The 27,233-nt window shown below is 48.4% G+C and overlaps 2 protein-coding genes across 5 annotated transcripts in view; one reads left to right on the top strand and one right to left on the bottom strand.

Moving 5' to 3' along the window:
* The first annotated feature begins 804 nt into the window (after window positions 1-804).
* PDCD5 (programmed cell death 5) lies at window positions 805-6,954 on the top strand. The gene is made up of 6 exons (XM_042968297.1): window positions 805-969; window positions 1,825-1,862; window positions 4,473-4,534; window positions 5,353-5,444; window positions 6,375-6,446; window positions 6,768-6,954. Exons 1-6 carry the CDS (start codon window positions 904-906, stop codon window positions 6,813-6,815), a joined length of 378 nt encoding a protein of 125 aa, XP_042824231.1. The 5' UTR covers window positions 805-903; the 3' UTR covers window positions 6,816-6,954.
* A 2,148-nt stretch (window positions 6,955-9,102) lies between these two features.
* ANKRD27 (ankyrin repeat domain 27) overlaps window positions 9,103-27,233 on the bottom strand; it is a 51,590-nt gene continuing 33,459 nt past the window's right edge. The window contains exons 19-30 of one of the 4 annotated variants that reach the window (XM_042968294.1): window positions 25,646-25,705; window positions 25,431-25,547; window positions 24,070-24,114; window positions 21,601-21,723; window positions 16,735-16,932; window positions 15,103-15,222; window positions 14,603-14,764; window positions 13,250-13,361; window positions 11,984-12,062; window positions 11,724-11,796; window positions 10,224-10,465; window positions 9,103-10,033 (exon numbers count right to left, since the gene is read on the bottom strand). In XM_042968294.1, the coding sequence (XP_042824228.1) occupies window positions 10,229-10,465; window positions 11,724-11,796; window positions 11,984-12,062; window positions 13,250-13,361; window positions 14,603-14,764; window positions 15,103-15,222; window positions 16,735-16,932; window positions 21,601-21,723; window positions 24,070-24,114; window positions 25,431-25,547; window positions 25,646-25,705 (1,326 nt within the window). In that variant the 3' untranslated portion in view covers window positions 9,103-10,033; window positions 10,224-10,228. Of the gene's footprint in view, window positions 10,466-11,723; window positions 11,797-11,983; window positions 12,063-13,249; window positions 13,362-14,602; window positions 14,765-15,102; window positions 15,223-16,734; window positions 16,933-21,600; window positions 21,724-24,069; window positions 24,115-25,430; window positions 25,548-25,645; window positions 25,706-27,233 lie in introns of all 4 variants that reach the window. The other 3 variants (XM_042968293.1, XM_042968295.1, XM_042968296.1) reach the window with 3 other exon arrangements.

Below are 27,233 nucleotides of genomic sequence, written 5' to 3'. Positions count from 1 at the left end.
CACACAAAGCTTCTATTCTAAAGGCCACCTGCCAGGGAGTTCACCCAGCATATCTGCCCCCGAAAGTTCTCCCACAAGCTCTTGTGTGCCTGTGGAGTGGGGGTGGGTGGGAGTGTCTATGGGGGTAGGAGGGGGTGTCTGGGTGAGGTGGGGAGGTCTTTGGGGGCTGGGGTGGTGTCTATGCGGGCCAGGCTGGGGTAGGGTGAGGGGTAGTTGTCTAGTTTACACCACGCCCCACACCCCAGCTCCAACCTCTGAGCAAAGGCCTGTCTGGGCCAAGTGGGCTGAGTCTCGTTGTCCAAGTTTGCTTTAACTTGGCTTCTTAATGGCCCAGTGGCAGGGACTTTGTCCCCAACTCCCCGACCCCCGACTCATTTTAAGTGTACAATTCAGGGTCTTTTTAGCAAATGCAAGAGTGGTGCGACCATCACTGCAATCCAGTTTTAGAACTTTCCCGCAGCCCACGTGGCTTTTCTGAGCCCCTGCGTTCTCAACTGTAAATGGAAATAGCATGAGCCTAGCACGGATCGGCCACCAGCAGAGTTTACATACTATTATTATGCTTGTTGATGACTGCCCTTTTGTAGACTACTATCCTTTTCCTCTGGCAGTGCGGTCACAGCCCGCCGTGAGCAGCGCGTCCAGCGTGGGCGGGGAGGTGGGATTCGCGAAGACTTGCGTGGGGTTATGCCCAAACGCCGCGGGGCACCCTACCGCCTGCGATCGAGCAATCGGGCCTCTCCCGGCGCCCTGGCTGCGGCTGGCGGCGCGGCTCCGGGCTGGATTGGTGATGCCTGGGCGCTGCGGGCGCCTGCGCAGTGGGGAGGGTCGCCCTCGCGCCCGGGCGCCGCTGGAGAGTCCTCGGAGCTTGGCTGCGGCTGCTCGACTCAGAACCGCCGCACCATGGCGGAGGAGGAGCTGGACGCGCTGAGGAAGCAGAGGCTGGCGGAGCTGCAGGCGAAGCACGGGGTGAGCGCCCCCGCCCGGCCCGTTCCTGGCGGGCACCGCCCTCGCCCGGGGTGGAGGGCGCGGCCCCAGGCGGAGGTTCAGGCACCGCGGCTGGAGCTCGCCCCGCGCGGGCCCAGGACCCCGTCGCTGGCCCCCGAGGCCGGCCTGGGCCCCTCCCCGGGCGCGTGGGCGTTGGGCCGCGGAGGCCGACCGCGTGCGGCCCCCGGGCGGGCAGGCGCTGGGCCTCGCCGGGCCGGCGTCTCTCCAGGACAAAGTGCTCAGCTCCTCGGTTATCTCCGTCCCCTTAGCTTTGTGGCCGAATTGTTTCCTAAAATTAGGGTGTTCCGACCCAAGTAGTCAACATTGTTTGAGGGTCTGCTGTGTGCGAGGTGCTGCGGGCACAGTGGGGAACATCCTCTCTGGCGGAGTTGCGGGTCCCGGGGAGGAGCCACGCGCTCAACACTAATTCCGTAGATAAAGTGCTCAAGTTAAAGACTGCCGAGGGACCACCGTGATAGGGCTGGAGCGGGAAGGTCTCCAAGGAAGCGCCCTTTGAATCCGCGTCCCCAGTACCGAAGCAAATATCATGACCTCTTAAACTCCGGTTTCGGAGGACAGGGACTCCCCTCCCTCATGGTTGTTTGTATTTAAAACATTCTACTAGATTGTGATTTTAGAAGCTTGTCAAAACATTGTAGTAAGTGGAAACTATCCTATTGATTTCCGTGAGGCCCAGCTTTTAGTTATTTGGTGATAATTTGATTCTTACCGCTGCTGGAACCTATTAGGTATCAGAAACAAGAAAGTAGTTCCTACTTTCTTCTTAAGTGAAATTGACTAAAAGATACAATTTTTACCTCCCCCCCCCCCCCCCAGGATCCTGGCGATGCAGCACAACAGGAAGCAAAGCACAGGTATGGGCTGGAATTCTGAACTTTTTGAAGGATGGTTCAAAATGGTAAAAAACCACCAAATGGTTTTTAAAATTTAGTTATTATATTATTACTTTTTTTTTTTTTTTTTTTTTTTTAAGTAATCACTATACCCATGGTGGGGCTCACACTCAAAACCTGAGATCTAGAGTTGCATGCCCTGGGGCGCCTGGGTGGCTCTGTCTCTGAGCATCTGACTTGACTCCGGACTCCGGGGTTCTGTCAGCAGGAGCGCGCTTCAGATCTTCTGTTGCCCTCTCTCTCTGCCCCTTCCCCACTTGTGCTCCCGTTCTCTTTCTCAAAAATAAACGTTTAAAAGAAGAAAAGTCACATGCTCTTCCAGCTGAGCCAGCCCAGGCACCCCTAAGTTTAGTTATTTAATAGATGTGTCCATCTTAAAGTTTTTCCTGGCATAGACATTTTCCCATAAATAATCAGGGTGTATTCGTTATTAATTTGCTAATTAAAGAAGGGTGTATGGAACAACGCATACTTCCCTTGTAATTGCTGGTTGATGTTGCTTCTCTGCTAAACTGTGATTACCTTAAAAATGAGCCTAATAATAGGGCTACCTCATGGGGATGTTGTAAGGATTACGTAGGTACAGTGCTTCACATTTAGTAAATTTCTCTGCACATTAACTGTTAAACTCCTCTTATTTTATCCCAGCACGTGGCTGGGCACCTCACACATAGCAGATTTAGTGAATGAACACCCAGTTACTTCACCATGCTACCTTTTTTTCCTAACGGTGATTTAAACACACACACACACATTTACCGTAATAAATATTTTTAAGTGTGCAGCTCATTCGTGTTTACTGTAGTGTTATTATTATGCAACAGATCTCTAGAACCTTTTCATCTTGCAAGATGGAAACTCCGTACCTGTTGAACAGCATTTTCCCCTCTCCCCATCATGCTGCCATTGAACTCATTCATTCATTCAGCAAGTATTTATTGACCACCAGGTCCGAATCAGGCACTGTGCTGGGTCTAGAGAAATCGGCAAGGCAGAAAAGGTTCTGTCCCTCTGGGGCTTATTAGTGGGAGAAGAATGGTGCTGAGAAGAAAATAAAACTACGACGTGAATTTCATTGATTGTAAGACATGTATTTTTTCACATTTAACAGAGGTTAGATCTGTCTCATAATGGATCACGCTTGTCCGGGATTCTTCCAGAGAGGATTTATTTTTGCTTCTGCCATAACTTGGGTACATTTCTAACCTGAGACCTTTTAAAGTTAAATTCTGTGCTTGAGGGGCATCTGGGTGGCTCAGTCAGTTGACCGTCTGACTCTTGATTTTTCTCAGGTCATGATCTCGTGGTTTGAGGGTTCGAGCCCCTTGTCATGCTCCGCACTAGCAGTGTGGAGCCTGCTTGGGATTCTCTCTTTCTGCCCCTCCCCGCCCCTCCCCTACTCTCTTGCTCTCTCTCAAAATAAATAAACTTAAAAAAAATTCTGTGCTTGAGATTTCACTCACCCCCAAGCAGTGTAAATTCAGACAGAAAACCTGTAAGACTAAAGCTTGAAGTTCAGACTCTGACAGGAACTTTTTTCTTCCTTCACTCGGGACCAAGGCTGATGGCATGCATCCTTTCTGTCCCTTTCTGCATGGCGGGTTTATTTTTTGTTGACCTTGTACTGTGGGTGTTACTCTTTGATACCCAGCTTTGAGTAGGGATCTCTCATTGGACTCGCCCATTTTGTTCTTAGAGGTACGTAAACTATGGCGCATCTTACAATTGATGGCATTCTTTGACTCCGTGAAATCTAGTCCCAGTAAATAGCAGGGTTGAAGTACTCGGGGGCAATAAGGAAATGGCCTGTAGAGGTGGGCTGTGCGCCGCCGCCGTGTGCTTAGCCACCTCAGCTGGGGGTGGCCCGTAGGCACAGCCAGCCCCGGCTCCCCTTCTGATTCAGCCGGAGGATCTGCTTTTGTCTGTGTTGTGTAGTAAGTTCCCTAAAGGATTTCATTTGGGAAAAACATTTTTTTTTTTTTGCTGCTTAAATAAAAGTTCGAAACCACTGTCCTGAGACCTAGTTCCCACTTGAATCGGTAGAAAGATGCAAGGATGGTTGCAAGGTTATAATTTCACTCGCCCTCCCCACTCAAAAAGTGGAACTGAGAGTCTTGAACCATCGGGTCTGGTTCCAGCTTGGCCAGGTTTACCTGTGTCCCCGTAACATAGCCTTCCCAGGTCTCAGCTTCATCTCTAAGAAAAATCACAGATTAATCATTTGGTCCTTTAATTGCCTGGAATCTTAACTACCAATTTCTAGAACCTGTCACACACCGGCTACTTTATGTATGTTGGTAATAGTGGCGGAACTAAAACCCCACCCTGAATGATGAAAATCTAAAGTTTTACCTTTCAACCTGGTAGGTTGGTACCCACATAAAATAAAGCTAACTTTTGAGGGCGGGCCTGGACTCCTACTTGAGTATGGGAACTGCTGCCCGCGCGGCGCCTGCCATAGCGCAGTCTGTGTGCGCGGCAGGCTTCCATCTTGGGAAACACGGGAGTTGTGTGTTCAGTAGGAATGCTGACAGCATGGGTTCTAATTGTGCTGATCTGTTTGTGTCGTAGGGAAGCAGAAATGAGAAACAGTATCTTAGCCCAAGTCCTGGATCAGTCAGCCCGGGCCCGCCGTAAGCATCTTTAGTTTCCTCTAACTTATTTCCGTAAAATGGACCTGAGCTACTGGAATAGGGCAAGGGATCTAGGATATCGTTGCTGTCTCTGGGTTAAATATTTGTTTAACGTAAAAACGTGATGCAGATAAAGTTGTAAGAAATGTGAAGTTAATAAACCTAAAGAAATGTAATTAAACCGTTGCTGAAAATACCAGCTCAGTTCTCGCTTACCAAAGAGATGATCTCCAAGTGCATTTTAGGTCAAATTTATAGGAAACCACTCTTTAATCGAGTCAATCACAAAATGTTGCTGGTAGTTTATGTGGGTGATGGGGATTTGGGAGGTTTATTGTCTCTGTTTTAGTGTATGTTCATAATTTTTCACAGTAAATTCCGAAACATATAGAAAAAACTAATAAGCCAATTCGAATAAGCTAGTATCTTTTGTATTGTAACTTGAAGCCCGGCTTAGAAGAGGCAGGTTTCTTAGATGGATCAACAATTATATATGTGTGGTCATACAGAAATTGCTTTCCATTTAAGTGGAAATCATTAAAAAATGATAGTAATAAAAACAAAAGACCTCAGGCTTAGAATCTGAGGACCCAAGTTGAATCTTGGCTCTCCCACTACCTCTGTGTGGTGTTGACTGAGATTGACATGGCTGCACTTGAGTTTCCTCATTTTTAAGACGGGCTGTTGTACAATCTGCCCTACCTGCCTACTTTGCTAGTCTCAAAACACAGGTCTGTGAAGTGCTTTGGAAATGTTGGTGAATAGTTGTAAGTTCTCTAAGTGTGCATTTAGTTTTGACTCCTTCTTTTTCTTTTTAGTAAGTAACTTAGCACTTGTAAAGCCTGAAAAAACTAAAGCAGTAGAGAATTACCTCATACAGATGGCAAGATACGGGCAACTAAGTGGGAAGGTAAGCTTGGACTGTCTTGAGGCCATTTTACCTGTTGTTATTGACTTCATCAAAACATATCTTCAAAAGGTCAGTTTCATCTTCTGGTTCAGAAGTTCTTGTTGACTATTTCAGTGAAGCAATTTATAAAGGAGAGAATACTTGTGTCTACCGTAAATCCTAAAAGATAACTAATTGCCTTTCCTAAAATCCTCTGCTGCCTTCCTTTATGACGCTGCTATGGAACCTTGATGTGTGTGTGTGACCCAGGGACTGTTAGGGTCAGCATCTAATTGCTTCTACACTGGAAACAGGTTTGTCAATGATACCAAATAAAATACTACCCATGTACGTAGAAGTTAAGCGTGTTTTGCAAAGGAGGAGGTGCTGAAATTCCTGGTTATTACGTGCGTGGCTGTGATGCCCTGATGAGCTCTGGTGAGCCTGACCTTCCTTCAAGATCCTTCCTTCAAGATGAGCCCCACCTGCACTGGAAGCTGGCTGTTGCCTCCATAGCCTGCGGGGCTCAGGCCTGCGCTTGAACCCCTTACACTAAGAGCGTGTGTGGAAGAGACAATGACTGTTCATCTATTTTGAGTGACTTCTCTCCTTCATTTAAGCTCTTCAAGAGCAGAGGCTGTGCGTCTCCAGCACAGGTATAGGGGATTGTCATTGTCTGTCAGTGGTGCTAAAGGTGTTCTTAAGTACTCTTAACGTGGAATTTTCCTGAGAGAGCTAATCGATGGACACCTTCCCCTCTCCTCAAATGAGGCTAGCAGAGCAAACTTGATTTGGAACTTAAACCAGTAGTTAGAACCTCCTGTCTTGCCTCTCCTTCCTTGCCTCTTGACCTCTGCCCCCGTGCCCCCAGAAAGATGAAAACCATTCAATCTGCTGAGGTATAAACTCTTTGTTTAAAAAAAGTACTGTTTTTCTTTCTGGTTATCCTAGGTATCAGAACAAGGTTTAATAGAAATCCTTGAAAAAGTAAGCCAACAAACAGAAAAGAAAACCACAGTTAAAGTAAGTTTCCCCAAATGCGCATGGCAAAAGAAAAAGATTTTAATGATAAGTGTTAAATATCCTGTATTTATCTACTGTATCAAAACATGTTTCAGCCCATAAACATTTTCCATTTGTAACAGGTGAAAATTTGGGGAGAAGGGCTGCACTTGTTGAGGGGTCTAATTATTAAGGCTCTTCTGTTCCCCCCACCCCAATCGATACAAAACCCTAAGTTGTTTCAAAGGTCTAATGTCTTGTAGTAGTAGACCTTGTTCTTGTCAGAAAGTCTGAGTTCTGCTTTATTAAACCTGTTATGACACTCCTTTACTTTCCCCCCAGTTCAACAGAAGAAAAGTCATGGACTCTGATGAAGAGGATGATTATTGAGTTTAAGATGTTTAGAGACTGGAACTTGATGGAACAGTTCTAGGACAGATAACACTTGGTGGAAGTAAAGATCTGATTGTTTACTTTGTTTATTGTCTATATGCCTTTTAAAAAAATAAACTTGTTATGCAAAATAAAACAATTTGGGCAAAGTTTTTTTTGTACCATAGCCGAATGAACAGATCTGCGTTTGGAATTTTTTCTTTCATACCAAAAGTTTATAAACGTGTAGCAGCATGAATATATTCTTTGTAACTGTGACATTAGTGTTAGGAAAATGGCCTTTGCAGACATAGATGCTGGCTTACTCTTCAGTGAGAAGGAAATAGCATCCAGTAACATGGTAGTTAAAACCCATGGATTGAGAGGAATCAACTTTTAATGTTTAACATCTAATATTTCCAAAATCTAGGCTCTGAAACCAGGTACACTATTTTTCTTCCTGAAGATAATCTGTATGTTTAAGGTAAGGAAATTCCTCACTTTGGTTTCATTTATAACCTACTTTTCAAAGGCACTGAGACTATATTATCTTAACAAATATTACCCCAATCCAAGACAGTGGTACTTGCATTGCAGAAAATTACCAAAATAACTAGGAGACACTGATAGTAATACTGGAACGATAACCAACATGTTTGAAACTACGTGCCTTCTAACTTTAGCAACTAAACATTTTGGTAGAATTGTTGGAGTTCTTCACCGATAAAATTGCAGGTAATCGAAAGCACATGTCATCTATTGTGCTTTCCTCCCACTAGATTTTGAAACCTTTACTCATAAATTTACTTCTCAAGTGAGCTGTTTGGTGTAACCTTTTAGAGGCCTCAGCCCAGGAGTAAGTTCATAACATTTAATATGAAGGGAATAGGATTGGTGACAGGAAAGTAACAGGAAAAATGGTTTAGAATCCCAATCTCTCTAATGAGCATACTGCTGATCTATATCTAAACTGTGTATTTGAGATGTTACTCATTTGGGGACTTGAAATTTGGAACTGTGGCCAATAAAGTCCGTGTTGGAGCATCTAGCATTCCTGAATAAACAAACTAATGAGTAGAACTTTTGACATCAAAATTTTTTAAAAGGAACAGAATTAGAGTCAAATAGAAGTTTTGCTCAGGGATTTTGGCGGGGGGGGGGGGGGGGGGGGGGAGAAAAAGCACATCCCAGTTATAGGTAAACTTTGCTTTAGGTCTTATTTACATAAAAATGCTGGAAGGAGACTAGATGATTCTCTGCAAGTTTTGTTACATGCTTCCTCCTGCAGAATAACCACTGTCCTGATGGCATCTGTCCTGTCCTCGAAGGACACTTGAGGATGGAAAGTGGTTCTGTACACAAGGATAAAAGTTCTGCAAGGCAGCCTAGGAAATGGGGCGTGGTTATTCTAAGCTTTCTAATTTAATTGACAATACTTTGAATTCAAAGCATTCTCACACAGTATAGAAATTGGGGCATTACCAATTTCTGAGTGGTTAAATGAAGTTTTAAGTGGGAAAGAATTGGAGAAAAACAAGTTTTAAAAAATAATTGAGGTAGTCACTTCAGACAGCTCACCCTGCTAATCGCAGAGTAGCTCAGGAAGAAGCTTCTCCCCTAAAATCGACCATCTCATTCAAGGTACTCGCATCTCCAGAAGACACACCGCACTGGAAACTGCCAGTTCAGATGACAGCACCAAGCAGGCCGTGACCCCAGATCTGATAGTGCCAGCAAATCACCCTTCTTTCTCTGAACCTATTTCAACATTTGACAATTCTACCAGTCGGGGCGACCGTTAGAATTAAATAGTTTCCAAAATTCTATCGTACCACCCAGAAAATGAGGGGATATCAAATGCGTGTATTTGCAGCTTGGCTGACAAACTGCACAGGACACGATTTCTTAACTAGGAGGGCAGCACACCGCGACTTACGTCAGTGAGGTCGTTTTGTTTAATACTGTGGAAAAGGAGGAAAAATAAACCTGAATAAAGAAATTCGCAAAGCAACAGTGCTTATTTCCTGTTGGGGCTAAAAAGCTCTATTGCATTCACTTCTGTTCTGGTTTTTTAAAAAATTAAAACCTTTTTCTGGGCATTGCACCTGCTAGCCTCAGTCAGTCCTAGGGAGGCGAACGGGTGAGGGTCTGCTCTGAATGATCCGGTTTACATATTTCAGTGAGAAGTGTGTATCCATCCAATGGGGGAAGATCTTTCCATACACAAAGCACACGTTTATAGCGGAGAGGATGAGAAACACACATCTCTCCAGAGCAAAAGACCAACTAAAGAAGTGTACCATGACACGCTCAAGAATCATAGAGTTTACTGTTTTCTTTCCCATCATTTGGCACAGATCCAAGGCACATTAGAAAATTAGAAATCATAAATTACTTTGTAGAAAAATAATCAGTCCCTCCCTTCTATACATACACAAGTATTTCCAAGAACATGCACAAAACCATGTCCCTATTACAAAGTTATTTGAAAATGTACTCAGGACAAACCCATGTTTGCAGCTGTAGGCCAATTAGTAACATAAAAAAATAAGTATAATCTATAGAAATTTATAAAAAGGAATAAATGGCAATAAATTCTAACCGAAAGTAACTCTGACCTGGTTTGTGCTGTAAGTTTTGAATCTGAATCAAAAGACTAAGGAAAGATGTGCCAAATCTCTCTAGCTCAGGAACCATCCGGCAGGTGTGACATCCAAGGGAGGTTTTTAACGGGAGGGGAGGTTTCGAGACACACTGATACGGGTGCGTATGTGCGGTGACCAAACACCTGTACTTACTTTGTTGGAAGAAAAATTACACCCAACCTTCCCCACATACATAGTGCAGAACAGGTCATAAATGTCCTTTTCACTAAAATGAACGCCACACTGGCACGGGGACATCTTTGGGCTCGAGTGCTGCTTTGCAAAGGAATATCTTCCAGGCCCTCTTTTCTCCAGGCCAGCGCGTCCCGTCCGCCCGGTCTCCACGGTGCCCTGGAGCCCACGCTGCTTCTCCACAGCCTATCCCAGAGGGCAGGGTTCTTTAGCCGGTGGTTTGCTAATCTGTACACACGGCAGAGGTTAGCACCTTGCGGTGGGAGGACAGAACCCGGTGATGAAAGCCATCTCTGCAGCCAGGTGGCCTGCTGCTTCAGAAGAAGCCCACACCCGGTCTCGGGGATCGGGACACCACTGGAAACTGTGTGTATTCCTTTTCCAGTGCATTCATGAGCTCTGAAGAGGAGAGAGATGGTGGTGGTTTTCTTTGTTGCATTCTTTCCCTCGGCCACAGAAAAGCTTTCGGGAACTTTCTGCTTTACTCTCAAACCAAACGCAAAGTACAGGTCAGTTCTCAGCTGCGTTCCTGCTCGGCACCTTCTTGTTGAGGACTCACCTCCTGGCAGCCGACTTAACAACCGCTTACCGCTGTTAAGACTGGGAAGTAATAGCAGCCTCTCGGGGAGCAGCTGGGTCTCCGGCGGTCCCGGGGCTCTTGGCTGCGACCGTGTCCTCGACGGTGTGTCTGCGCAGCATCCGCCGACTCGCAGGAACGCTTTGTTTCAGCCCGGGCCTCTCGGGCTGACTGCTGCTTCCTCTGCCCGCAGTCTCAGGTCCCCTCTGGTCTGGCGGGCTGTTCTGCTCCCGTGTAACCTTTTGCCTCCCTGGCTGAAGAAACGGTACAATTCAAGCAGTTCGTTCACACTGCGTGTAAAACAAGAACCACACAAGAACGGCGTCCTTGGGTGCTTCTGTGTGTCACCCAAGGTGCTCGCTACTTTCTGGGCACAACTTCAGCTCTGACATCCCTGTGGGACAGCATGGGTGCCACTGATACTCTCTGTGTGTCAGACGCAACGTCAGGGCTCTACCTGATCTCACACCTAATCTTTATAACAAGTACGCCCTGATGGCTACACCGTGCACGGCTGAGGCACAGGGGCAGCAAGTGGAAGCAACCTAAGTCCCCGTCGCTCACAGGGGAAGAGCTGGCACCCGACTGAACCCAAGCAGATTTCAGTTTGTGGGTTTCCCACGCAGCGGCGGGACGGTCCGTCAGCAAGTCACGGAAGATTGCGTCGGAGGCCGAAATCGGCCAGGTTGACAAAAATCACTTCAGTTCTCTAAAGCAAAGACTTAGCGCCTGCGCAGACGTGCTTCGACAAGCCTGTGCCACCGCACGTGCTGGCAAGTGTACCCATCCGCAGTCATACTGCCAGGAGCAGGCAGGAAAGTCAGGTTTCTGGGAAGAGGCACCATTGTACCACCGCACCCAAAGCAGCCTCCCTTTTGTAACTGAGTGAGGGAACAGGCTGTCGGAAGCGGCCACACGCGGATCTGTCCACGTGAGCAGCTTCCGACCGTATTCGGAGAAGGGTTTTGTTGAACCCATCCGGACACAAACTTGGTTTCTTCCTGACATCGGTGATTCACAGGCTAGTGAATCCTAGATGGCGTAACCCGAGCCATCTCACTGAGCACACACGCCACAAGCTGCAGGGGCTCTCCGCGCCCACCCCTGTTCCCACTGTCCCCTCGCTCTCCTTTCTCAGTAAACGAAGTCTGTGCCCTTGGCTGTGCCGCTAACGAACTCATCTTAGTTGTTACTGACTCTTGAAAAGAAGGGGATCGTGACATGAGAAACGTGTTCACCACGGGTTCGTTTTGGAAAAGCCAGGCTTTAAGAATACGATGAGGGGCGCCTGGGTGGCTCAGTCGGTTAAGTGTCCGACTCTCGGTCTCGGCTCAGGTCATGATCTCACAGTTTGTGGGATCGAGCCCCCTGTCGGGCTCTGCACTGATGGGTGTGGAGCCTGCTTTAGATTCTCCCTCTCCCCCTCTCTCTGCGCCTCCCCTGCTAGCTCTCTCTCAAAAATAAATTAAAAACAAAAAAAGAAATATGATAAGCCAGCGTTTCATGACTCACCTCATGCAAACAGTCTTCAGTAAAATTAGGGACACTTCTCTCCCTCGCCATAATCTCCCTTGAAGTCCTTCCCCTGAAACCCAAACCAAAGTGACATCAGTGTTTGGGACAGTAGTGTCGAACACTCTGGTTGGCCACAAGGTGGCAGCATTTGACGAGCGCAGATTTTTCTGTAACCCATCAAAGGGGCACATACCTGGCTTTAGTTGTAAGTAAAAGTCGGGTCACAGCCCAGAAATCAACGCAAATTTTATACTCACTTAAACTGACCACCTGAGTGGACAAAGTAAAACTGTCTTGTAAAAGGTTCATCTGGTAGATCATACATTTTTGAGTTCCCTGTAGATAAAAAAGGATAAACATTTGAGAACTTCTGAAGTAGTTTTAAGGATTTTTAAAGTTGTAGCACAGATGCAACCTTTCAATTTTCTTACCTTAACAAAATTGAGAAAATTACACACTGCATTTGCTTAAAGAGACATATTAGTAGCTATCTATTTATTACCGGTAAGCCCCCATGGAAAAGAAGAAAGAGCATCCTTATTAACACACAGGACACTTTGTGAGACAGACTCAGGATTATCCAGACATGGAAATGGGTTTACTCACATTATTACACTACAAACTATACTGTAATTTTCAACAAGAATAGAGGGGCGCCTAGCTGGCTCAGTACAGCGAGTGAATCTTGATCTCAGGGCTGTGACTTTGAGCCCCACGTTGGGTACAGAAATTACTTTAAAAACAATAAAATCTGAGGCACGTGGGTGGCTCAGTCAGTTGAGCATCCGACTTCGTCTCAGGTCATGATTTCACAGTTTGTGGGTTTAAGTCCCACGTCAGGCTCTGTGCTGACAGCTCAGAGCCTGGAGCCTGCTTCGGATTCTGTGTCTCCCTCTCCCCCTACCCCTTCCCCACTCATGCTCTGTCTCTGTCTCTCTGTCTCAAAAATAAACATTAAAAAAAAATTATAAAATAAAATCTTTAAAAAAATAAAAGTAAAGAGTAGAACATGGGACCTACCTAGACCATAACAACTGGAAAAAAAAAATACTTCAGCCCCACCCATGATTGGCAACTACTGTTCTAATTACCAATAAATTCTGTATACGTGCAAATTAAAAACAAACAAACAAAAAACCTTTAAAGTTAGCAGGAAACACAGCCCCAGAGGTCCAGGAAACGCTTTTAAAAAGGCCTGGATTGGGGACAGGCGGCAGGAAAGAATCTCCCGGCGGCTGCTCCTCCTCTCCAGCTGGCGGAGGGGAGGCCCGAGCCTTCAAGGTGAGGCTGAGAGAGGCCACCTCACTTCCGGAGGAAGCATCATCCCGATCAGCCAGAAAATCAGTAGCAAAACAAGCCGACGAGTTAGGCTGTACCGTCCATTTCTTTGGTGCCCATATCCCTGCCCCACTCACCAGTTATGATGACTTTCGACATTTAAAATTAAACGAACACCAGCAACTACTCATGGATTCCCAAAGAGGCCCATGCTGAGAATTACAGAGAGAATGTTAAGTTCTTACATTTTTTCCGGATCTTAACAGTAACGTACTCCTTGTGGTCCGTCTCGTCAGCGTCGCCTGACGTGGCCACACAGCTCGGTACCACCTGAAGTAATTCCATTATTTTTGAATTCTACAATTTGAGAGGGAAAAGGTTACAGGAACAGTTTTCATTCTTAGCAGGTTCTTGCTTGCTTTTGATGTAACTGTCCACATTGGTGCGGCCGGACAGAGAAGCAAGGAGCAGCCACAGACGGGACGGCGACGCCACGGAGCCTCGTGCTTCCGGGCAGCCCAGCGCTCGGAGCCCGGCTCCTCCTCTCCCAGGTACTGCTGCTCCGTGCGCTGGGTTGCCCATAACGGGCTCTGTTATTGCACAGTTATCATGAGGTCATGGACGGCCCAGCACACAGTGACTACGAGATCAAAAACACTCATCCTTATGATCATCAGAGAAAGTGCTAACTGAAGGTTTAAAATATTTCAATTCCAGGGGTGCCTGGGTGGCTCAGTTGGCTGAGTGGCCAAATTCTGATTTTGGCTCAGGTCATGATCCCAGGGTTGTGGGACTGAACCCCCACATCAGACTCCGCACTGAGTGTGGAGCCTATTGGGGAGGCTCTCTCTCCCTCTGCCTCCCTCTCCCGCTTGCTCACTCTCGCTCTCTCTCTCTAAAATAAAAATAAATAATAAATAATAAATAAAACAAAATGTTTCAATTCTGTTAAGAAATGCCACTGAAAATTAATACGATAAGCCCATGAGTACGTTGGGTTTATAGTGACTTTTATGCGACACCAGTGTCGTTTAACAGCCTACTGGCTGTCTACCCAGAGTCAAAAATGAAAAGATTCAACAGGAAAACAGGAATAGACAGCTTGCTTCTCCTAGGAGAGGAGAAGAAGCCTTTTCCTCGCCACTGCCCCGTGCCAACACCCACGGCACTGGAAGGAGGGGTGAACTGGTCCCCCCACAGTTCCCCTCGCACCACTCAAAGAGTCTTAGAACTGCCAATTGACCAAACTTTCTCCATGGTGCCGTGAAGACCACTGCAGGCAGGGTGAGCCCCGAACTTCCCTGTGAGCACGTGATGGCTTGTCCCCGGGCCACCCCAGGGCACCGACACCCGCAGCTGCTGGGGGAGCACCTCTACTCAGCCCATGGAAAGCGAGCCCTGAAGGACCGACTCCCAGCTCCCCAAGCAGGACCGGACACCTGACCAGGGGACCAAGGACCGGACATCTGACCACACTGGCCATCTTCTGGCACAGCCACCCAGCCCAGCACAGCGATTCCAAGGTCAGCTATAGCTATTTCAGGTGCGGTGTAACCACAGGGGATCCAGAGGGAGCTGCGAAGGGGCCCCCCGCTCACCTGTTCAGCACAGTCTAGAGCTGTGCACTGCCTCTTGTTCAAGACCTGAACCGATGCCCCGTGAAGGAGAAGCAACTCCACCACAAAGACGTGCTTTTCGATCACAGCCTCGTGCAGCGCCGTGTTGCCCTTGTTGTTACAGACGTTAATGGAGGCCCCGTGCTGGAAGGAGAGACGGTGCGGTCAAAAGGAAGGGCGGGGACGCCTGGGTGGCTCAGTCAGTTAAGCGTCCGACTTTGGCTCAGGTCATGATCTCGCGCTCCACGAGTTCGAGCCCCGCGTCAGGCTCTGGGCTGACAGCTCGGAGCCTGGAGCCTGTTTCGGATTCTGTGTCTCCCTCTCTCTCTGCCCCTCCCCCGTTCATGCTCTGTCTCTCTCTGTCTCAAAAATAAATATATATTTAAAAAAAAAAAAAAAGAAAAAAGAAAGGAAGGGCGGACCACAGTGACGCAGACTCCAGGCCACGCGAAGCCCGCCCCGGACCGGGATCGGCAGCTCACCTGTAACAGCAGCGCCGCGACTTCGTGGTGGCCGTTGGAACAGGCGTAAATGAGCGGTGTGTTTCCGCTTATGTCCTTTTTATTGGGTTTTGCGTTAGAATCCAGGAGATACTTCACCACCTAGCCCAGAGAAGGCAAATTTTTCAACCGTAATTAAATTTGTGGAGAGAGATCCTGTAACTTGATATCCTTTGGACTTTTCTCTAAGTTTATTTAGAAGGCTCTTCCCACACGTGTCTAACTCTTGGGAGGGGACAGACCAACGGAAGTGGGGTCTTCTCTGCCTGGCAATGTGCTAGGCACAATTTTTCCCATTTCATGGTTAGACCCACCCTACGGAGGGCCGAATTATTACCCCAGTCTTAAGAGATTAGGAAACTGATGTTTGGAGTGCTATGCTAGGTGCTACGAGAGACATGGAAGGCCTGAGGTGGTTCCTGTCTTTTATTCTTTATTTTTACGTTTTTTTTTTTAAGTAGGCTCCACGCCCAACATGGAGCTTGAACTCACAACCCCGGGATCAAGAGTCGGAAGTGCCACTGACTGAGCCAGGCGGGCACCCCTATTTATTTTTTGTTATCTTTTTAAGTAAGCTCTATACCCAATATGGGGCTTGAACTCACAGCCCTGAATGAGCCAGCCAGGTGCCCCTGATTCCTGGCCTTTAAAAGCTTACAGGGGCACCTGGGTGGCTCAGTCAGTTAAGCGCCTGACGCAGGATCAGGTCATGATCTCACGGTTCATGGGTTCAAGCCCCGCGTCAGGCTCTGTGCTGACAGCACGGAGCCTGGAGCCTCCTTTGGGTTCTGTGTGTCCCTCTCTCTCTGCCTTTCCCCTGCTTGTGCTCTGTCTCTGTCTCTGTCTCTCTCAAAAATAATGATTAAAAAAATAATAATTAAAAAAATAAAAGCTTATTTTATTTAAGTGGAGCTAGGGTCCCGGGGTGGCTCAGTTGGGTGAGTGATCTCACAGTCCATGAGACTGAGCCCCACAACAGGCCCTGTGCTGACAGTGAGGAGCCTGCTTGGGATTCTCTCCCTCTCTCTGCCCCTTCCCCGCTTGCATACTCTCTCTCTCTCTCAAAATAAATAAATGAACTTTTTTTAAAAAATTAAAAAATTAAAATCTTAGAGTAGAGCTAACAGGGAGGCTTTTTTTTTGTTTTTAAATAGATAATTCTCAAAAAGAAATACAGGACTTTGAAAAAGTCAAGCATTTCACAATGGTCTCCTGCACCTCCTCCATAGGGCCATTCTCTATAAAGTACTAAGCTGTTGACACAGACCACGGGCTGTGGGGGTGAAAGGTGCTAATCGCAGGCAGAGCCCTCAACGACCCACACCCACACACCAGAGCCAGCTCCTGGTGGGGTGGGAATCAGAACATGGGCCTCCATGCCACTGGGATGTGAATGCCAGCGGTGTGGCGGGGAGGAGGGATGGGGGAAGGGAGAGGGTCCTCACCCAGAAGCACCAGAGCTCTGTGTTCTGTTGCTGAGCCATCCTGCCACGTGCCTCTCAGGATCCCAGAGCAGGGAGGAAGGAAGCGTGTCTGTCCTCCGGGCCGGCCCCCAAACCCGCCCCCTGCAGCACTCCCGCCAAGCAGCCTGTGCCCAGGAGCCAGAACCCGTACCTGAAAGTGGCCCTTCTGGCAGGCCAGGTGGAGCGGGACGGCTTGGTTCACATTTCTGGCACCTGCGTTGGCACCGTGCTTCAACAGGAGGGGGACGAGGTCCGCCCGACCGTGCAAGGCAGCCACGTGCAGTGGGGAGAAGCCGTCCTGGTTGGTCACATTCACACCGAGCCCACTGGCAGGGATCTTTGCCAGCTTCTAGTAAAAGCGGAGGATGGAGTCAGAGATGTCATCAGTATTTAAGAAACTGGGCTGAAGGAATTGAAGCCAGGCGCCCCCCCCCCCCTACCGTCCCTGTGCAAAATTTGGGGTCACGGTGGGATCCAGAATCAGGTGGCCGACAGGTGAATTCCTACAACTGGAGAAAGGTAAGATATCCCCAAGGAGTAACTTCTATTTTCAAGAGACCAACCCCCCTGAAATGATCCCTTATTTATGCCAAGGCAGTTCAACGGGAAACAGAAAGTCTGTTCAACAAACGGCGCCGAACCACTGGATCCCCACATACGGAGAAAGTGCACATCAGCCCTTACTCCACCACACAAGAACTACAAACGCCTCATAGACCTAGATGGGAGAGCCACGACTGTGTCGTACTTCACTTTCCTGGAGTGAACGCACGAGGAAATCCTTGCAACACCGGGATGAGCAAGGATCTCTTAGGGAAGACACAAAAAGCAAAAACCATAAAGGAAGAGTTCGACAAGCTGGTTTTCGATGGTTCTTCTTGGAAAGACACAATTAAGAAAATGAAGAGGCAAGTCACAGAGTGGGAGAAAATATGTGCGTTATGTAGGTCTGATGAAAGAGGTGCACCCCACCAGAATTTTAAAACAACAGGTTCTTACAACGCAATTGGACAATCCGACATTAAGAAAAAACAAAAGGCAAAAGATCTGGGGGGAAAAATCTGTATTTGTATCATGGAGATACTGTGCACTGTGCCAGTGGTTACATGACCACGTGTTTGTCAAGCCTCATAGAGCTGTTTGCTGCTTAGCTCCATCGTTCGTCATTTTTATCACGAAACTACCTTATGAGTCGCAACGGTTTTAAAATCAATCATGCCAATGTAAGAACAATCAACTAGTAATTTCTTCTTGAGAGAGAGAGAGAGCGTGCATGCACACAAGCAGGGCAGGGACAGATAAGGAGGGAGAGAGAGGATCCCAAGCAGGCTCCGTGTTGTCAGTGTAGAGACTGATGTAGGGCTCCGTTCCACGAACCGTGAGACCACGACCTGAGCCAAAATCAAGAGTTGGACACTTAATTGATTCAGCCACCCGGGAGCCCCTCAATCAATAATTAGCAGGACAAACAAGGGGCGCCCGAGTGGCTCAGTTGGTTGAGCGTCCGACTTCAGCTCAGGTCATGATCTCAGGGTTCGTGAGTTTGAGCCCCATGTCGGGCTCTGTGCTGACAGCTCAGAGCCTGGAGTCTGCTTCTGATTCTGTGTCTCCCTCTCTCTCTCGGCCCCTCCCCCTGCTCATGCTCCGTCTCTCTCTCTCTCTCTCAAAATAAATAAACATTTTAAAAAAAGGACATTTATAAACCATATAACCGAAAACAAACATTAAATTAAGATATCAAATCATACATTTTGATAATAAAATCATTATGTCAGCGTTTTACATGACTGGCCAAGAATTAAGACTGGTTATCTAGTTCACTTTTTGCTGATTAAGAAGGTTCTCTCTCAGAAAAACTGCATGCAAAGTTAGAGGGGTGAATTTTGCTGCATGTAAATTGTACCTCAAAACTAAAAAACAAACAAATGAAGGAACAGGGAGAAAAAACGCAATGAAATACCACTGCACACCTACGGGAGCGGCTACAGTTAAAAAGTCACAAGGATATGGAGTAACCAGAACTCTCACACACCGGTGGCAGAAATGGAAAATGCCATAATCACTCTGGAAAAATGGCAGTTTCTTATGAAGTTACACATGCACTTACTACAAAATCCAGCAATTATAACCTGAGGTCTATACCCAAGTATATACATATTTATACAAAGACTTGTTCACAAATGTTTACACTAGCTTTCTTCACAAAGCCCAGAGCAGGGAACTACTCAAATGTTCATCAAGGGGTGATTAGATAAATTGTCGTATAGTCAACACTACCCAGCAACAAAATGAAATGAACCGCTGATCCAACATGGATCTCAAAACATTCTGCTGAGTGAAGGAAGCCAGACTCAAAAGAGTGTGTACTGTCTGGTTCCATTCACACTAAATTCTAGAAAATGCCAATGAGCCTGTCATGATGGACAGCAGACCGGTGGTGCCTGGGACAGGGGAGGAAGGGGGAAAGCAAGAGTTTCAAAGCAGCCCAAGAAAACCCTCAGAAGTGATGGTCATGTTCTGTATCTTGCTGTAGTAAAGGTTTTTAGGGTTTTTTTTTTTTAATGTTTATTTATTTTTGAGAGAGAGAGAGAGAGAGAGAGGGAGAGAAAGAGATGGGTTCAGAGGATCTGAAGCGGGCTGTGCACTGACAGCAGAGAGGCTAATGTGGGGCTCAAACTCATGACCCGTGAGATCATGACCTGAGCCGAAGTCAGATGCTTAACCGACTAAGCCACCCAGGTGCCCCTCAATAAAGGTTTTTTTCAACAAACACCCTAAACACACCAGTGGGCTAGAAGATGGTGGGGTCCAGGGGTGGTTAACTAAAGCACAGACGGGGAGCAACTTCCATATAAATGTATTTCTTATGTCTTCTGCGTCTTTTTGAGACATTTCAAAATGAGAAAAAGGTAAGAGGTTTTCAAAAAGCAGAGAACGTAAGATTTTATTCGATAAATCCAGCAGTTATTTTAATGTGTAATTCAGTTTCTTGTTACAACTAGCGAACCATGAGGCGGGGAAGAAGAGAGTATAGGAAAATGGCAAGAACAGGGACGGATGCAGTAACTGCCTCTAGGCACACACAGTCACTGACCGGGCCTGAAGTATTGTCACCTCACATCGTATTCTCTGAAACACCGTCCGCCTTTTTTATTTTCATAGCAGTCTGTAGAGGGGGAATCATTCTCTGGGCTGTATATATCCAGCAGCATGGGGACAGGACAGAAGTTGCACATTCCCAATGTGCACATGACCCTGCAGCTAGATGAAAAGCTACATGTGAATGAAAGTTTAATCTTTTCAATATCATTGGGTTAAAATAACCCACACTGAAGGGGCACCTGGGGGGCTCAGTCGCTTAGGTATCTGACTGTGGCTCAGGTCATGATCTCACGGTTCGTGAGTTCAAGCCCCGCATCGGGTTCTGTGCTGACAGCTCAGAGCGTGGAGCCTGCTTCAGATTCTGTGTCTCCTTCTCTCTCTGCCCCTCCCCCACTCACACTCTGTCTCTCTTTCTCTCTCTCGAAAATAAATAAACATTAAAAAAGAAAAATTAAAAAAAAATAACCCACAGTGAAGCTTTTTTAAATAAGGCAGCATTATCTTATAATACAAAGGACAACACCACTATCCATGTTTTGTAGAGTCAAATTAATTTTCTCAGTATAGGACATACACAATCAAGTTAAATAACTAGCACACAAGCGCATACTAGATGCACAATACCATCTACAATTGCTCAAAAGAAGATGAAATATTTAAGTGTACACTTAAGAAAATATGGACAGGATCTCTATGCTAAAAATCACAAAATGATGAAGAAATCGAAGAAGGCCTAAATATTTGGAGAGATATACCATGTTCATGAAAACACAACACAGTAAAGATGTCATTTCTTCCCAACTTGATCTACAGTTTTAATGCATTTCCTACCAAAATCCTAATAAGATTTTTGGTAGTCATAAACAAACTTATTCTAAAATATATACAGAAAGGCATAGGCCACAGAATAGCTAAAATGATCCTGGCAAAGAAGAGTAAGTTAGGGAGAATCACTCTACCCAATACTGAGACTTCCTATAGCTACAGTAATCAAGACAGTGTGGAACTGATGAAGGGACAGACACACAGATCCACGGAACAGAACACAGAGTCCAGAGATAGACCCACAGCATATATTATCTGAGGTAGAACAGCAAGTCTTTGGAGAAAGGATGGTCTTTTCAACAAGGGGTGTGGAACGGGTGGACATCCATAGACAAAAAAGGGAACCTCAACCTAAATCTCACACCTTGTAAAAAATTAGCTCAGGGGTTATGGAATGGCAGGGAAACAGGAGGGTGTGGGAAAGGGCAGCACGGGTGGCTCTTCCTGTGGCAAGGGAGCTGGTTAGTACCTTCACTGTGGATGCACAAAGCTATGCGTGTGATCAAAGTGAACATGCATGCACACGTGGGTACAAGCAAAATCGGAGAAATGTGGATAAGATGTGGGGATGGTTTCTACATCTATATCCTGGTTGGGATACTGTTCTATGGCTCTGCAAGCTGTTAGCACTGGGGGAGACTGGGTAAAGGGCACAGGGAATCCTCTGTACTTGGAGGGAGGATCCTCCCACAGGGGGTACCAACTTGAGCAAAGACAGCGGGCCATGGATCTCGAATGCAGCTTCCTCAGGGGACTGGCAGCCAGGTGGACAGACACCCTCAGGCGCGTCTGTTCATGAACTCTTGCCTTGTGACTCGGGGGCCCAGAGAGCAGCTGAAACATTTGAGCACGTGGGCATGTCCCTGCTCACTGCCCTGCTCGTTCAGAAGGCAGGCTGCCCAAGCCAGATCCACCCTGGCATTGGCTTTTCTCCTCCCGGAACTAAATAACGAATCCCCACCACATCTCAGGGATACCAACTTCCAGCCACTCAGTAACTAGCTGGCTGAGAAGCAGACAACTTTCCTAAGGGGAAAGAGAAGAATCTGCCTCCCCACCCTCACCACCACCAAGAGAAGCAAGGCCAAACCTTTTGAGCCGGAGCACACTTTGGGCACTGGCACAAGGGGTGACAAAAGTCGACATCTTCTGCACTGACGGTGTCCTCCACCTCGTCCAGGTCCTCCTCTGTCCACTCCAAAAGGTAACGCACCTGGTGTTGGGCAGGAAGGAGAACAGGACTTAAGACTCATCCTTGGTTCCTTTACAAGCTACGGTATCTCCCCCTCCCTCCTTCTGTCCCACGTACACACACACACACACACACACACACACACACACAGCTGCTCCCAAATCAGGGCCAACACGTCCTCAACCACCACCGTGACCGACACACGACTGGGTTCACAGCACGCAAACCTTTCTCAGTCCTTTTCCCAGCGAACCAGAGAACTCACGCTACCATTTCTCCAGCTTGCGTCAGGCATTCGTTCATCTTAGAAAGGGAAGAATGGTGCCGCTGTCACACCCTGGTCCCGGAGCATTTACTGAGCACCTTGCCTGGTGTCACCTAATTGCACACTCTCACACCCAGCCGTCCCTTCTAAGCTGGGAGAAAACTCAGAGAGGGAACAACCTGTCCAAGGCCACACAACTAGGAAGTGGTGGTCGGAACCTCCACACAGGCTCCCTGACTCCACGCCAGCGTCCCTTCCACGACCACGTGCTAGCCCGTAGGTGAAAGTACTGCAGACCACCAAGAGGTCAAATTTATGCTCCAGTAAAAACTGGTGTCTAGGATATTAAATCTGAAAAACAGAAACAACGGAAGTACATTTCTAGGCCTAGTTCTGAGCACTCTAAGCACGTGCATGCAGGGAGTGACAAGGGTTCCAAGAAGACCCCCTTCCAGCCCAAACGTCTTTCCTTCAGGTCCCTTCCACGTCCTGACAGCAGATACTCCACAGGGCGGAAACACCAAAGGTGTCGACTCAGGGGCCTCACCTAACAGGCCACCTAACAGAGACAGATGAGGGCCGGTGACAAGAACGGGGGGAGTGGAGGGGCAGGTGCCTTGGGCAGGGGGTCAGAGGCTGTCACACGTGTAGATTAGTTTGGGTGCTGACCCCAAGACACTGGCCAGTCTGCCTCTGCTCACCTCCTTCACGAACAGCCTCAGCCCCGTCACCTACCCACAGGAGGAAGAGGAGTGGGTGTATCATGATGCAGGGACGGCCGTCATCTCTTCTCCGCACAGACTATGTCACCGGCCCACACCATGGCTCCCAGGGTGCCTGAAGAAGTCCTACTTTGCTTCCTCCAAAGAATGCTGGGTTCTCCCGGGGCCAGTCTCACAAGAGGACAGACAGAGATACAGACACCATGTCCTGCCCCCCAGAGGAACCATGTGCCAGTCTGGTGGGTTAGCAGTGGTCTCTGGATAGAAGCTAATATACCAGTAACTACATTCAGATTCTTCAATTTTTTTTTTTTAACGTTTATTTATTTTTGAGACAGAGAGAGACAGAGCATGAATGGGGGAGGGGCAGAGAGAGAGGGAGACACAGAATCGGAAGCAGGCTCCAGGCTCTGAGCCATCAGCCCAGAGACCGACGCGGGGCTCGAACTCACGGACCGCGAGATCGTGACGTGAGCTGAAGTCAGACGCTTAACCGACTGAGCCACCCAGGCGCCCCTACATTCAGATTCTTAACATCCCGAGCTGGTTATAATCAGATCCCCGTAACCTCTGTGCGCCACCTCAAACTCGACCATCAGCAAAAGACACTCCTGAAACACATCACTGCAAAACTCTCTCAGAATATGATCTCCTCAGAGCTCCTAATTTGGTAAGCACCCTATTTACTCCTCCTTTTAAAGCGGAAGACATAACAAGCTCCTTTCAGGAAACCAGAGGCAAGCTAGGGAACACTGCCTGTGGGAATCTGAGGAAGGCTGTGTCCACCCTCCAGTGACCTCGTCAGATGTTCTCTGTCACCTGACAGTGAGGCTCGGGGCAGACACCTTCTCCCAGCAGGGCCGTCCCCTCCCCATGCCAGCCCAGAGCAGCCAGCACCACCTATTCGGGACACCTGCCTGTGACTCCTTGGAGCCCCAAGCCTCAGACCTCAGCCTCCTGCCCAGGCGCCAGAGCCACCCACAACTTCCACAGGGCCACACCGGCACCTCTGGGCTCCGGCCCTCCATCCTCCACCCCTCCATCCTCCACCCCTCCTCTCTGCCAGCCCTGCCCACACATCCTGTTCCCCGATAGCGGGCCAGGTTCTGAGTCCACACTCTGAGCTCCTGCACACGGGAGGGCTGGCCAACATCTCATCAGCCTCCGGGAACGTGAATATCTAAAAGGCTCGCTATGCGACTTTACATCCACCTGCTTGTCACGTGAAGGGAAACTGCTAACGTCTCCATTACCACATAGTCATTCAACGCAGCCCTTCTGAGTGAAAGTGAACAGAACTCGGCTCCTGGAGGAACCACAGACAAGAAACACCCATACAGCTCTTTTCAAGCTTTTTCAGATGCGCTTCTCAAAACTCACCATTTCTAGATCTCCATCAGCAACCGCTCTTAAAAGTTTGTCTACCTTAATTAAAGGAAAAAGAGTGTTAGAAAATGATTTCAATAATAAAGCAATAAAAGAAATACCCCTGGGTGGGCGCCTGGGTGGCTCAGTCGGTTAAACGTCTGACTTCGGCTCAGGTCGTGGTCTCGTGGTTTGAGTTTGAGCCCTGCATCGGGCTCTGTGGCTGACGGCTCAGAGCCTGGAGCCTGCTTCTGATTCTGTGTCTGCGTCTTTCTCTGCTCCTTCCCTGCTCATGCTCTGTCTGTCTCTGTCTCTCAACAATAAATAAACGTTAAAAAAAAAAAAAATTAAAAAAAAAAAAAGAAATAGTAACCAAGTCTGAAAACCTAGTAGTTCTGGTTGGTCTGTTGGGTCTATTGGAGTTTTAATATCTCATTCAGTTTCTTTCAAACGTCCCTGAGACTGCCCCAGTAGGATGTCCGGGAGGGCGCCAGCATGCACCGAAGCCACTACCACCCGAGCTCTCTGAAAGGTCTCTGCTAGTGACATGGCCAAGTGACATGGTGGTGCTTCCTAGGAGCCCAGCCACCTTCTAGAACCACACGTGTTCAGCCCTCAGCATCTGACAGCTGAGGGGACACCAGGGGGCACACCCCTCCCAGGAACAACTTCAGGTCTCCGTTAGACTTTGGAATGTGTCTCTTGGCTTGTGCTGCTGTGCTATCGACTCGAGCTAAGCTTATCGGGCCCTCCAAGAGCAGATCACAGCATGGGGGCGGCAGGGGACAGATGCCCCGGGTGGACACAGTGAGGTTCCCATCCACAGGAGAAGAGGGGAAGGAGTCGTGACACATGCATGGGATGGTCTGCTCTGGGGGCTGACGCTGGACAAGCTCTCGGGTAGATTAAGTGGAGAAAAAAAAACAGGCTATAAACCACCTTTTACAGAACACAATGTGTTCGCAAGAAGTCAGAAATGACGCATCAGGTTGACGAGGATGCTTATGGAGTGGGTCGTAAGGGGAGAGAATTTAGCTTGTAAAATGGTCTTAAATCTGTGGACCGACAGGGGACTTGACTTGGGACTTTTCCTAGAAGGCTCCTTCTTTTCTCCCTTTGCCACACGTGTGCGCGCGCACACACACACACACACACACACACACACACAATCCCTAAGGCGAAGAGCTGTTTCAGGAGCTGACCATGCAAGAAGCAAGGCAAGAATTGGCTGGGCTCCCTCCAGGCCACGGCAGACAAGTTGGCCCAGTAGTGCCGGTGGTGGCCCGCTAGGCAGCTCTCATCACGCCGTGGCTCTTTAAGTAGCAGCCGTGACACAGGGCCACCATCCCGTCCGCCCTCCCGTCTGGGAGCCTCACCTCTCTGTAGTCCTTCTTGGGCTCCTGTACGGAGCGTGCCAACACAGAGGAGAAGCTGGAGGTAGAGGAGGCCTGGCTGATGGAATCCACAGGGCGCTGAGCGGGCTGCACTGGGACCTGCAGCCAGGGGGCCCGACAGGAGAAGGGCCTCGTGAGGGCCAGAGAGCAGGCCCTGGGCTCAGAGAGGGCCACCAAGCCCAGCCCTGTCCACTCACCTCGGAAGACTTCCTCCTCTTCTCGAAGGACAAATGACGGGCTTCCATTATTGACAGAATCTAGGAGGAGAAGGGGATACGGAAGATACTGAACGAGGAAGGCTGCCAGAGCATCGTCACCCATATGCCCTGCTGCCTGCCCATCCCCTCGGAAGGTCACGTGGCCCAACCACACCCTTGGAGGGACAGAGAAGCCACAGCCTGAACGGGCAGGAGCTCACTCAGCATCACACTGACTAAGCGTGGGCTTCCTGCTGCCACCCCTCTGCTCCTGCTGTCTACCAGCTGGGGCTTTCCGTGAATGGGCTCAGAGGACAAGAGAAGCCCAGGAACAGAAGGGGCCCCCGGGCTGTTTGTCCACAGACACAAAGTGTGACCTTCCCACTGGCACCCCCGGGTCTCAGGCAGGAACCGATCACAGCTGAGCCAAGAAGGCGGTCTGCCCTTCTCTCTACACATATCCTTCTAGAAGGGAGTACAGCGGCGGGAGAGCTCTCTGCTGCTCACGGACACCTCAGGCCAAGGGTGGCATCGCCCATCCCATCAGCTCTGGTCGCCACAGAGCCCGAGACCCCGCGAGTGCACGGGAAGCATGGCTGAGGCCCCCTGGGGTGAGAAGTGGGGATTTAAACCTTCAAAAACTGCTCCTGATCTTACGTTGTGTTTTTATGACACACACAAAATAATGACAATAGTAACAACAAATAAAGAGGGCGGGAGGAAAGATCTGGAGGTGATGAGTACGTCCATGGCATGGGTTACAGAGCCGGTCTCCACACAGGTGTGTACCCCACTGAATTGTATATATTAAAGAAGTTCAGCTTTTTGTATGTCAATTGTACCTCAATAAAGTGGCCGAAAAACAAAAACCGCTCCCCTAGAAAAAGACCGGAACACTGAGAGAACACCCTGGAAGACAGATGGCAATTGTGTAAGAAGCTAGGGAAACGTTAAGGGGCAGAGAGCAGAGCCTGGGCAAAGGGAAGTGGCTGGAGACCCGTATTAACACAGAATCGCTGACGTGACTGCAAATCCGTGGTGATGTTCTGGGTGCAGTGTGACGGCCTCAGCCTTCAGCTGCCCTGGCCAGCGGGCCAACCATGCTTCTCTGAAGGTGTCTCTTCAGCCAGAGCGGCTGCGAGAGGAGAGGCACAGAGAGCCGGCCTCTGTACATCCCTCGCTCCCCACCTGCCCACGAGCTGAGCACTGACGACACTCCGTGTTCCCAGAAATTACTAACAGGAAAGGATTAGCTCATTCGTGAGCCATTGAGGAAAGAAACTATACCCAATGATGTTCAAAATTGGCCAAAAGAGAATAAAGCTGTTAGGATGAAGTAACAGGAAGACAGAGCTCCGACGCTCACTGCCTCCATGCCCCGGGCCCCCCGTCCCTGCTTCTCTCGGCCAGAGCCATTGTCCTATTCCCCCCACTCTGTCTGCTCATAAACCCACAGCACTCAGGGGTCGGGGCAGACTCTGCAGCGAGCAGCTCTTGGAACGATATGGACAAAATACGCGAGTGACGCTCAAAACAATATCAATAAGTAAGACCCATTAGCCACCAGGCCCCAAATGCAGCAGAGAGG

Source organism: Panthera tigris, chromosome E2 (assembly GCF_018350195.1).
Source record: "Panthera tigris isolate Pti1 chromosome E2, P.tigris_Pti1_mat1.1, whole genome shotgun sequence".
Classification (NCBI taxonomy): Eukaryota; Metazoa; Chordata; class Mammalia; order Carnivora; family Felidae; genus Panthera; species Panthera tigris.
The sequence above is the reverse complement of the archived record's forward strand: the minus strand, read 5'-3'. Positions and strand labels throughout refer to the sequence as shown.

Bases quoted from the DNA above. Each gene is read 5' to 3' on its own strand.
- PDCD5 (XM_042968297.1), top strand. From the start codon at position 904: ATGGCGGAGGAGGAGCTGGACGCGCTGAGGAAGCAGAGGCTGGCGGAG. The intron at 970-1,824 runs GTGAGCGCCCCC...CCCCCCCCCCAG, and splicing joins AGCTGCAGGCGAAGCACGGG to GATCCTGGCGATGCAGCACA. The intron at 1,863-4,472 runs GTATGGGCTGGA...TTTGTGTCGTAG, and splicing joins CAACAGGAAGCAAAGCACAG to GGAAGCAGAAATGAGAAACA.